The sequence below is a fragment of the Chaetodon auriga genome, chromosome 5 (assembly GCF_051107435.1).
Source record: "Chaetodon auriga isolate fChaAug3 chromosome 5, fChaAug3.hap1, whole genome shotgun sequence".
Taxonomy (NCBI): domain Eukaryota; kingdom Metazoa; phylum Chordata; class Actinopteri; order Chaetodontiformes; family Chaetodontidae; genus Chaetodon; species Chaetodon auriga.
The window spans coordinates 2,366,566-2,378,439 of record NC_135078.1 but is presented as its reverse complement, the minus strand read 5'-3'; the positions used below and the strand labels follow the sequence as shown (position 1 = coordinate 2,378,439).

General features: G+C 41.6%; 2 protein-coding genes across 2 annotated transcripts; one reads left to right on the top strand and one right to left on the bottom strand.

Moving 5' to 3' along the window:
- The first annotated feature begins 907 nt into the window (after positions 1–907).
- dph7 (diphthamide biosynthesis 7) lies at positions 908–10,114 on the top strand. Its single transcript, XM_076730949.1, has 10 exons — positions 908–940; positions 1,266–1,438; positions 3,324–3,457; positions 3,688–3,775; positions 5,118–5,212; positions 5,469–5,626; positions 7,852–7,924; positions 8,012–8,077; positions 8,263–8,435; positions 8,998–10,114. The coding sequence occupies exons 2-10, from the start codon at positions 1,307–1,309 to the stop codon at positions 9,399–9,401; spliced, it is 1,323 nt and encodes a 440-aa protein (XP_076587064.1). The 5' UTR covers positions 908–940; positions 1,266–1,306; the 3' UTR covers positions 9,402–10,114.
- Positions 10,115–10,225: 111 nt separating this feature from the next.
- On the bottom strand, positions 10,226–11,557 carry mrpl41 (mitochondrial ribosomal protein L41). The gene is made up of 2 exons (XM_076730952.1): positions 11,482–11,557; positions 10,226–10,951 (listed from the first exon to the last, which is right to left on the bottom strand). Exon 2 carries the CDS (start codon positions 10,941–10,943, stop codon positions 10,536–10,538), a length of 408 nt encoding a protein of 135 aa, XP_076587067.1. The 5' UTR covers positions 10,944–10,951; positions 11,482–11,557; the 3' UTR covers positions 10,226–10,535.
- Positions 11,558–11,874: the final 317 nt, after the last annotated feature.

Genomic DNA, 11,874 nt, shown 5'->3' with positions numbered 1-11,874 from the left:
CAATTGCAGTCAGAACGTGTATGTGTAACAACATATTGATACTTCCGGTTGAGACCTTCAATACACATACACACACACACACACACACACACACACACACACACACATTTATTTATTATTTTATAATATACATAGCAAGAGGGACAACTATAGAAAACTTAAACACAAGAATCAATCAATCAATGGTGGAAATTAGCGACCGAATAAAAAAAAACAAATGAAACAAAAATGCGAAAACAAAATATGAAAATATGAAACAAAAGGAGTCATATTGAAAAACAGATAAGGATACGTAAAAACAAAGGCAAAAGTAAAATAAACAAAGAGAGACACAAAGGAGCAAGGTATGGGGCATTAGAAGAGCAAGGATCGAGAAACAGACGTGTATATTTTGTCAGTCTTATGATTCTTTCTTACCATAACTTTTAGCGACCTAAAGTAATTGGCAAAATGACATAAGAACACTGTGAGAGATGGAAGGCTTCCATTCCATTTACAAGCATGAATACGATATTTGTCCTTCAACATATGACTTGACAAAATGAAAGAGGCTGGACAAATGTAGCTGTCTTACTGCGATGCCAGAATTTCATGATTCTGGAGTTCATGTTGTTTGATGGCTACATTACAGTATACATTATGAGTACAGGTGGTAATTATATTTGATTGGTTCTGATACCTTTAAACAGAAAAACGAGTTTTGCTATCTGTGTAACAAAATAAAAACAATGAGAATATGAGTCAGTATCCTTATCTACACTATCGATACAAGCCCGTGATAAACTGATGGATTTGTACCGGAACTGCCTTGACTCTCCCCCAATGTGTGGGACGGGGAAACGAATCCTTTTGGTTTTTTTGGAATGGCACCTGAATGTACCCTTACGCACAGCGATGACGTCACGGCGCAAATAGTCGTCGCGTCTGGGCTGGCTCACATGTGAGTTTTGTTGATAATTTGTTCTGAGGATATTCAGCATTAAACTGAAGTTAATTCGACTTTGGACATTTTATTCACTCGATGAATATGTTATTCAGTATCTGAAGTGTCTAATTGTTGACAATTTGCAGTGCGTGACACTGCAGTGAGTTAATTCTATCTTGCTAGGCTAGCTACCTATCGTACCAAACAGATTATTTTGTCAGCTCAGATAGCCTAATCAAAGTTAACTGGATAGTAATGTAGGTCTAACGTGCCGACGTTACTCGATAGACTTATCTGTGTTTAGTTTTGTTTTTACCTGGATCTAATTTTGCTTTTTTAGCTATTGCACCGGCACAGTAACGTTATGCAGAGCAGGCGGCCATGGCTTGGAAGTCGAGGACACGCAATCTACAGGTGTTTGACACGGAGCTGAGTGCTGACACCGTGGAGTGGTGCCCTGTTTCATCAAGCCACGATATCCTGGTCTGCGGGACATACCAACTACAGAAAGGGGTGAGATGAGAGACGAACAGTCTGTCCAACTGCACCGGTGCATCCCATTACCTGTCCCATGAGCTGTACCTCATACTCAGCGACACTTCTGACCGTTTTCATCCGCAGTTTATTGGAGGACTTGGAGTTTGGTGATTCCTGTCTCTAACATAAACCTTTGTGCAATCGTTACTGCTCACAGCAGGTCCAGCATAATCAAACTAAGAACAACATGGTGCATACTTTGAGCAAGGAGAAGGCTTCTACATTAAAAAGGCCACGTGGAGAAATGCCCCAAGTGCACCGCGTGGTCATTGATTTGTGGAAATTTCATGGTCAGTTTGTAACTTACAATGCATCATGAAAGCACAATATCAATAAACATAATTAGGGTCTAATTTTCAGGCCCTGTGTGAAAATCCACACCTTCACTGTTTTATTTTGTACTCTGTGTACTTGGTGCATATTTCTAATTATTTGTGTTTCATCAAATTTTCGAGACAGCAAACTAAGTAAAATTCCAAAGCACAGTGTGGGGGAATGGGGCCCCAGCAGCACATTTTTATTCCGGGTCCCCACAGCAATGGAACGGAAGTTGGCCTTTCACATCCATATTATCAACATCCATTGTTGGAATCATAACCCTCATCATTTAAATTGGTCTGTACATGTTAATTAAAATAATTAAAACATAACTGAAAACATAAGCAGAATAATATTCCTTTGTTGTCATTCCCCAGAATTTAATGAATTTGAGAAGCAATCCTGACATTGGATTCACACAAATCAAGAGGCAATACAAATATGTAATAATGAAATGTAATAATATTAAAACAATATGATAAGATACAATAGATAAGATGTTAAAACAGCTGAAATTGCACTTCTGGATGTCACAGTAGCCTTATATACAAAGGTGCAGTTATAAAGTAGACTGTAATCTGCTGTAATCTGTAAGTGTTACTGTAATATTGTAGAGCTGCAGTGCTGATAGTCACAGGACCGAGACAGTCAGTGTCAGTGTTTGGCAGTGTTCTTGTTTGGCTCTGGGGTAAAAGCTCTTCTTAAATCTGTCCATGATTTGATTAACCTAACCAGAGGGCAGCAGGTCAAACAGATGATGTCCAAGGTGAGATGGGTCTTTCCGCCTGCTGGCTACCTCTACTGAGGCAGGGAGAGCTGCATAAATCCTCCAAAGATGGCAGTGAGCAGGCGAGGCCATGATCTTCTGCACTGTTCTTCCTGAAGTTTATTATGAGGTCTTTTATTTTTAAAGAGCTCATGGTGAGGTTGTTCTCTGAACACCACACTGTCAGTCTGTGGACTTCTTCTCTGCAAAGATGATGGTGATGGTGGAGTGGATGCAGGCACTGTCATGAGTTTAAGGTCTGTGGAGGATGAGGCTGAATGTAAGGGTGGAAGAGAGGTGAGGGCCTAGTCTAGCATGCATAGTCCACACGTACACAAGTATTTTTCACAACATAGCCTTTTCTAAATGTTTGGGCATTTCATCCAGACACAAAGGTCACTAGGTCACTGAAAGTGGAGCTTTTGGAAAACTCCTTCTCGAGGAAAGGTATTGAGAGGCTCGGCATGCAGTGTTGATGTGAAGAGAGGGCAAATTGAGTTTTTGTCTCCGTAGAGAGAGAGAGAGTGCACTGTAATCTCCGTTGTTGACTATGGCAAAGGTGGGTCATGCTTTCACCATAGGATCTGACCTCTATTTGCACGTAGCCTGCTATCAATAGCTTTGCTTTCAGGCTTGTGGTTGGCCAGCTTGGCTTTAGGGTTCGGGTCACTGCCTCTTGACTTGGCATGCTCTTGACAGCGCTTTGAGTTTTTGTGTTTTCCCCTGCTGGTGTCTGACTGTTGACTGATGTATGTCCCTTTCAAATTCTTCCTGTAGGCAGGGGAAGAAGATGCCACCCCAAGCCGGACGGGTCGTTTGTACCTGTTTGAATTTCAGCGAGAGGCATCAATGAGCCCTCCTCTCACTGAGCTACAGCGCATGGACACAGCGGCCATTTTAGATTTGAAATGGTAAGAAATCAGGTTTAAAACAATAATGAACATGACACGCGCATCTGTGTTGGATCACAAAATGAATGGCAAAGTAGAAAAAACAGCTTCTGATTTCAGTCCTTCGAATGGGAGCTATTTGGTGTGCGGATCCCTTTCTTTTCTGCTTTGCCTCAAAATCAGGTTCGACCCCAGTGGCTGTTGGTGTCACTGTCTGCTTCCTTTTTGTTGATTGCTTTGAATGTTCTCAGGTGTCACGTGCCAGTGTCCGGGCAGCCAGTGCTGGGAATGGCTGCTGCCACCGGAGAGCTGCAGCTGTACACACTGTCAGACAGTCAGGTGAGAAAAATATGGCATCAGAAGACTCATAGCCAGTCACTTCATATGTTTAGACATTCAGCTGATGTCTGTGTACAGAATCAGCATGTGAGGCCTTTTTTTTTTTTTTTGCTTTGCTTTTTTTGTCTGAAAGCAGCCTTTCTTACTACAGTGATTAACCCAAATGTGTAATTTCCTTCTAAATAAAGAGCATCATTCTAACTAATCTCCATTATAAAGTAGCTTAATGTGGCATTGTCTGTGAGCAAAGAATGCATGCAGGGTACCACATAAGAATATTCAAGATTGTACACCAAATACATTTTTTAAATCTTTTCCCATTTATTTTTTTATGCAACTTGTAAACTATAGTGAACAGTCACTGTGGAGGAAATGTGCTATATAGATTTAGCTGCCTTTGGCTAAACACCAAAAAAGGTGGAATAACTGTGGAGGAAATCTTTCCTGTGCTGCGTAGACGATTGTGCATTTGCCAGATTTCAGAAACTCACAATTTGTGCTTTTGTGGTTAAGCAGGACCTTGTTGAAGAGCTAGATTGTAAAGGAGAGTTCGCTCCATTCAGCCAACCGGTTGTCACGATCAAGGGACCTTTCTTATTAAAACTGACAATGCACACAGTGATGGCCAAAAAAAACAGGAACACCTTACAGTAGGTGTATGATATAATTGCTAATGAATTAGAGAGGTGTTGCAAAAAGTGCATGAAATTTTTAATTATTATTTTTCGAGCTGCAGTTTGTGGTTTGTTCTGGACTGCATTATGTTGTGCAGACTGAGCATGTTTTTGTTGGAAAAATGCTATATAACATGCTGCTATCCAATGAAACATTTGGCGCAGTGTCAGCAACACCTAATCAGTATAAACTCTCATAGCTGCTGCACTAAATTTCTTTACCTTTAATAATATTTGACCACACATGGCTGCTTCAGTCTGTTAAGGATAGTGATTGAGTACAAGCTGAAGTGCCGTGACGTATTATTTGTTCAGTGGCTGCTTAGTTCACTGCTGATGTAAAATGATATGTTTGGGCAGTCAATCGTTACGTGCAGGAAAAGTGTATTTATTGTGCTGGAAGGCGTTGAGTTGGAGGGTGTGTGCGTGTTATATGTGTCTTCGTGTGTGTGTGTGTGTGTGTGTGTGTGTGTGTGTGTGTGTGTAAGCCCTTGTACTTCATCTCCACTCAGTCCCGACCCATTGTCTCTGCCGTCTGATAACTAATGACGAAGACACAGCCATAGCCGTGGAGATGACCCCGGTCCGGTCATTATGTATGTTAGACTTGGTGTGACGAGCTGTTGATGTTTGTGTAGTCTGCACTCATGAACGTGTGTATCCAGTAGGAAGGCAGCCGCATTCTGCAGACTCTGAGCAGTGTGGAGGTGGGAACAGAACGGCTGGCTCTGTCCTTAGACTGGTCCACTGGAAGAATGGACAGGTAACACTCAACGTGGTCCAAAGGCAGCAGCTGCCGCTGCATTTGTCCGTGTTGTAGTTAATGTCATACTTTACACAAAAACACTACGAATATGGTCCAGATTGACAAGGCTCTGAAAGCTTCCATCTGTCCATATGAACATTACATTATTGTTAACATTCTGTATACACACACACACGTTAAACCCTTTCCTAAATAAAAATGAAAAATTGGGCTACATTTATGACACTTGAGTGGGTCCTGTTTGTGTCAGCAGCAGTGATGTGCGGGTGGTGTGCAGTGACTCTGCCGGCTGTGTCAGTGTGCTGTCCCTGGCTGAAGGTGCTCTGACGTCTCTGTCACGGTGGAAGGCCCATGACTTTGAGGCCTGGATCTCTGCCTTCTCCTACTGGGACACACAGCTGGTTTATTCTGGTAACACTCTTTTAAATTATAATCTGGCACATTTGTAACTAGAATGCAGTAGTATTCTGTTCTTCTATGACATGTGACATGATAAGAACCCAGTGTCATAATTTGGTAACATCCTAATGTCTTGTGAAACTTGTGATGCTGTGATGTGTACACATCACATTTGCTGAGGCGTTAACTTTCCTCAAGGGTCCTACATGAGGATAATTCTTGTTGCATTTGTAAGAAACTGGCACCAAAGTTTTGATGAACAATCAGAGCTAAATATATAATTGAACAGTCTGATAAATTCTTTACTGAAGTCTGTCAAACAAGGTCGTATCACATGACTTAAAATCCAAAATGACATTCAGTGTTCAATGCCCATTCACAATACTGGTGTAACAGTGGCACTTCCCTGATGAAACCCTGATGAAAACAGCAATCCAGACCAAAAAAACTCACCTTAAACACAATCTGAATTCAGATTGGATTCAAAGCCATTTTTTGTTCAATTCAGATGATCTATAACGTATCCAACAATACTAAATTACTGTATTACCATAAGACACTTTAATATCAAAAATATAAAATCAAACTAACCATGAATGTTAACTTTCTGGTTGCAACATAAGTAAATGAAAGAATGGGGAAAATGAACTCTTTTTAAATGTTTTGTGCTCTTTTTATATATGCAGTGAACTGTTCATTAACTTAGACACTCAATTCCAGAAACTTTATACATAAACATGACCAGTGAGGTCACATATGTGTTTCACAGGATCAGTGGCGTTGCTAGGGTCTCTTGGGTCTCCAAGCAAGAAATCCCTGGGGTCCCCACCCCACCTGTGCACGCCACAAAAATTTGTTTTTTGCACACATGAATGCACAATTTCTGGGACATTTGAGATGAATACTGAAAAAATAGATGAGTGGTTCTCAAAGTGAGATCCAGGGACCAACAGAGGTCCCTGAAAGCCCAGGCCTAGCAGTAATTGTTGTTGTAAATAAGTGGCCGGGGCACCCTAGTGGCCGAGGGCTCCAAAGCAACTGCCTGGCTTGCCTGTCCGCACAGGACGCATAGTGAACAGACTAGTATCACCTTGGGCTCTGCCCTGTTTATGCAGGCTCCTGTGTTAAAGTGAGTTATGTAAGATTCACCTCTGTGTAGTTGTCATGAACGCGAACATTAGCTGTACAGACTAAAACTCTTTTTTTGTCCCAGCCTGTAAACATGTTTATTCCTGCTGTAAATTTGGAGACTTTAATGTGGGGGTCTATGGGGATTGACACTTTTGGATCCAGCCTCAAGTGGCCATTCAAGGAACTGCAGTTTTTGGCACTTAGTGTTGGCTTCATTTTTCAGACCTGGAGGTTGCTGCTTGGATACAACACAGTATTCAACTGGAGCCCAACCAGCACTGAACTTTTGAGGCTGTTAGCAAGCTCTATATTTGAGAGTTGACAAAATATGATAAGATACATCATAAGCACAGTTTTACATAAACACAGAACATATACAAATACTTTGATAAGTATCCATTTTTTGTTGATTTTAAGAATTGACCAGGACATGTGCTCGGCAGGTCATTTTGCAGTTGAAAAAATAATCTTGAACTCAGCAACAAGCTAACATTGGCCTATACTTTAGCCCAGCTGATTTATTGTTTTAACTCTGTATTCAACCTATTTGGACTTCGTGAAAGCTTTTACAGTAGTTATTCTTTGTATTTTCTCTGACAATATGACTCCCTTGTCAAAGCATCTTCTCAGCTTGGCCGTTTTTGCAATCAGTTCACATATTCATAAATAATAAAAGTTAACTAAAGAAAATAACCTTTGAAATGTCCTTGTGATAAAAAGAAAAGACTCTTTGGAATGTTCTAACAAATCACAAGCATTGACATATTTTCCTCACTAATTTCCTTGCAGGACACAAATTTTGGACAATATGTGCATAAATATTGCTCACCGCCCATTAGTTTGGAACAATACTGGAGAAGTGAAAAGGTAGCATGAGCAGTGACAGTCACAAACATCATCAAATACAGAGTGCCACCTCCACCATATAACAGCACGGAGATCTTCACATCAAAATGGAAACAATCATTTGTTGATTCATTCATGTGTAATCAGAGCCAGTTTGTACTGTTGTGTGTCTAATGTATAGCTAATTGATCCTTTCTGAATGTTTGTATATGCATCTCCACCATTTCCTCTCTCTAAGTGTTTGTGTCGTCCCTCAATAGGTGGTGATGATTGCAAACTCAAAGGCTGGGATCTCAGGGTTGGTCCGTCCTGCCCCACTTTCACCAGTAAGCGGTGAGTGTTCATGTTAGGGCCATCAGCTCTCATGTGGACTGTGTTTTCACAAAATCCATTGACAGTTTGTAATCTGTTCTCTCGAAGGCACTCAATGGGCGTGTGCAGCATTCACAGCAACCCACATCGGGAACACATTCTGGCTACAGGCAGGTAAATATCCGAATGAACTCTGTATGGTTAACTTGTCATTGCATGAGAATTAGCCTTTGTACGATTGTGACTAGTGTTAACTACCACTGTTTCCTTGTTGTTGTTCTTGTTGTCCTGACCTAGAAGCTGACGCACTCTATCAGTCATGTGATTGCAAGTCTTGCATCTTGTACTTCTTTTTGCAGCTATGATGAGCAGGTTTTACTGTGGGATGGCAGGAACATGCGGCAGCCTCTCAGTGAGAGTCCTGTGGGTGGAGGAGTGTGGAGGCTGAAGTGGCATCCGACCCATCAGCACCTGCTGTTAGCAGCCTGCATGCACAATGACTTCCACATCCTTCACTGCCAGCAGGCCCTTGGTGAGTGTGAGGGAGAGCTGGGCAAGGAAATACTTATCATGAGCTTTTGGGGTTTTTTATGGTTAATTATTCCATTAGTTGGTGTAGGTACCAAGCATTAGCTTCACCTTCCTCTTGAGTTTGGCCTCCTCATTCATAAGATGTAATGACACTCGAGTTAAATGCTGACAGTAGAAATGGCAACAGTAAAGAGATGACAAAGAATGACTCAACAAAAAAGCCAGAGGTTGACTTACACTTAGTAAGTCTGAGTTCAGAAAATTGTAGAATGAGAATGACAAATGTGATTCTCATTGCCCTGGTGCTAAACACAGACTTTGTTACACACCAAAAGTAGTTTAGCATTGCTGTCCTGCAGCTTCATTACAGAATAATTTAGGATCCACTGGGGTGGCAGTAAACATGAGAGGACGGTCAGTCAACCGAACATGTATAAAACGTTGTGTGAATGAAATGGATCCCATTAGAAACAGGACACCTAAAAAGAGTGTGATTTGCTTCTGCCATAAAAGATATTGTTGAGTTTTTCTGACAGCATCGCCGTTTTCCTGTCATTGTCCAGAGGGCAGTGGAGGAGCATGTCCTGTCGTAGCCTCCTATATCCTCCACAACTCCCTTGCGTATGGAGCTGACTGGTCCCGGCTGTCCCTGGAGGAACTTGCTCCCTGCTCCCCTCCTTCTGCGGAACCAAAGGAATGTCTCATCGAGACCGGAGAACACTTGAGGATTCAGTACGAATCCCCCACTGCCAGCTTTGACACTTCCCTGGAGGATGAAGCAGGACGATACATCCCAGAGGGTACTGCAGCGCCCTCTACCACCCCTGCTGCAGGCCCTGCGCTTCATGAAAATACCTCTTCACTGTCTGGTCTTCTAGCGAGCTGCTCATTCTATGACCACATGCTCCATGTGTGGCGCTGGGACTGGGCTTCAGATGAGGCTCGACAGGAGTCAGAGCAGTTTTGACCAGGCTGGAGCACTGGCTGCACCGACACAAAAGAAATATCTTCTATCAAATCAGAACATGTATTTATGTAAAGCAGAATGTACAGCCCAACTAAAACATGAGCATGATGTACTGTTACTCCATTCACTGTCTTCACTATGAAGTCCCCACACTTAGAGAAGTCATCACAGAATATGCAGTTAGGAAAACACTATATTTTCATAATAATTTTTATGAAACTGTATTTAAACAAATGTTTATAATCCTATGTTCAAAATTAATACAACCACACACCTGCTTTTAAGCACATTGTGATTGTATTTAGGAAAATTGTTCAGAAAAATGCAGTTTGAAGACAAGCGCCAATTTTAACACATAATTACTGCAAGTACTTACGCAGTATGTATGAATGTGTCTGATGACTTCAGCTGAACCTGAAGGGCAAATTCTGATTATTTGCAAGTCGTAATGACGTTTTGTCAGTGTTAATATTTAATGCCTTGTGACTAGTATTAAGGCTCCCTTTTAATGAACATTCTCTAGATAAACCCTTTATGCATTTGTTGAGTCTTATGCCGGGCTGTCCTGCTCCATAGAAATCTGAGATTGTGATCTTCACCATATCATATTTTGGAAACTTCATCACAGTAGTATATGAAAATTTATGGAGAAAATTTTTACTGCTGGTTGCATTCATTTCACTTCTTGACCAATAAAGTCACATTGACGAGTTCTAGGTTCACTGTGCATGTTTCAACCTGGACACAACTATGTGGTAATTAACTACTCTGTATGAGAGAATGTGAAAAAACAGTAAACAGCAGCCTCAGGAAAGTCAGCTCAGTGTTGTGTAGTTTTTTTTAAATCATTTTTATTGCTAGCCCACATGTAAGATCTTTTCTGACAAACATAAGAAGCCTTGGTGCTCAGACTGTTCAACTGTTCTTTCCAATGATCAACGCACAATTCTACAGTGTGAATCACAGCCCCATAACTTATTTGGCCCAATGATCATGTAACAGAATATAATAACACACAGTCCACAGTCACTTTAGGACTGATGTGTCACTTCCTCAAGGTGAGACGTCAGTAGGTTTCAGCTTTCTGTCTCAGTCTGTGCCTTTCTTTGGGAATCCATGACACCGAGCACATTTTTAACGCACATAGTTCTTGGGATAAAGCTTGAAGAGCTTCCCCTCCTGTGTGGGCTCCCATCCATACTTCTCCAAGTGTTCTTTGCTGAAAGTGCCCTCTTCAAAGTCTTTCCTGATGTGAGGGGCCACGACCTCAGCAAACACACGTTCTGCTGTGAGTGGAGGCTCTGTTCCTCTCGGGGAGCGATATGATACATAGGGTTTCAGTTTGAATCCCTCTAAGTTAGGCACCACGAACTCAGGGATCATGGCCCGGATGGCCATAAACTTTCGGCTGGAGAGCCTCTGTCCAGTCGGCCTTGCACCCCTGCCTTTATTATGAGTCCTTGATCCCCGCTTGCTTGTGAACTCCGCCATTCGGTCCGCTCCTCTTATCAGACCCCTCATCAGCGTGGATAACACACCCATGGTGCCACCTGCAGAGAAGAAGAGATTGTTTTCCCACACATTTTCCAGTAAGGACAGCACACATACAACCCAAGACAATACCCGAATTTGCATGTGAGCGGTCGTACTGTCCCTATGAACGGAATGATTTTCATGCCTGTAAATACAAGTGAACAAAGCATGACAGCCAGATGGAGTCCAAAGGAGCAATCGCCATCTTTAAGAATATTGTTTTCTGACAGGCCAATGTTACGACGGGGAGTCTAATTTACCGCTTAAGTTACTGAATCGACAGATGTATTACGGTAAGGAAAGTCTGCGTCACATTTAAATTCCATTTAGAGGACATGTGGAAGTGTCCTGTTGTCTACTGTGAAAGTCAACGTACCGCTAACTCAGTAACTAGCTAACGCAACGATAACTTACGAGCCAGTTAACGTTGCATCGTCTGCTGGCAAGCTAACATGGATTCACACTAAAACAGTAGATTCCATTTAAATAATTGAATTTTAGATAACCTCTACGTTCAGAAATTGTTATAAAAGTCGACAGTTCTCACCTTCAGCACACTGCAGATCCAATATAAGTAACGTGCCGCCTGAGTTCGCAATGAAATCCTCAGTGATTGGCCGAAAGGCAACACCATTCACCAATTAAAATCCAAGATACTAGTAGACCTGACAGCGATCAGGGTACGTCAAGAAAGCCAGAGTTACCTGGAAAATAGACAACTTACCCTTCAAAATAAATGCTGAAAGGGCACATTAGAATGCGCAAATCATAAATGTATCTGTGTTTTCTGTCAATATTCAGCTGAATTTTAGCTATACTTTGTATCAACAAAAAGTAGAATTTAGTTCCAGCTCTTTAAATACAGTCTATGCCATCCGGGTCTCTGTACAGTTTTGTCAACAGTGGTTTATTTTGATAGGAACAACAAGATATTCAGATT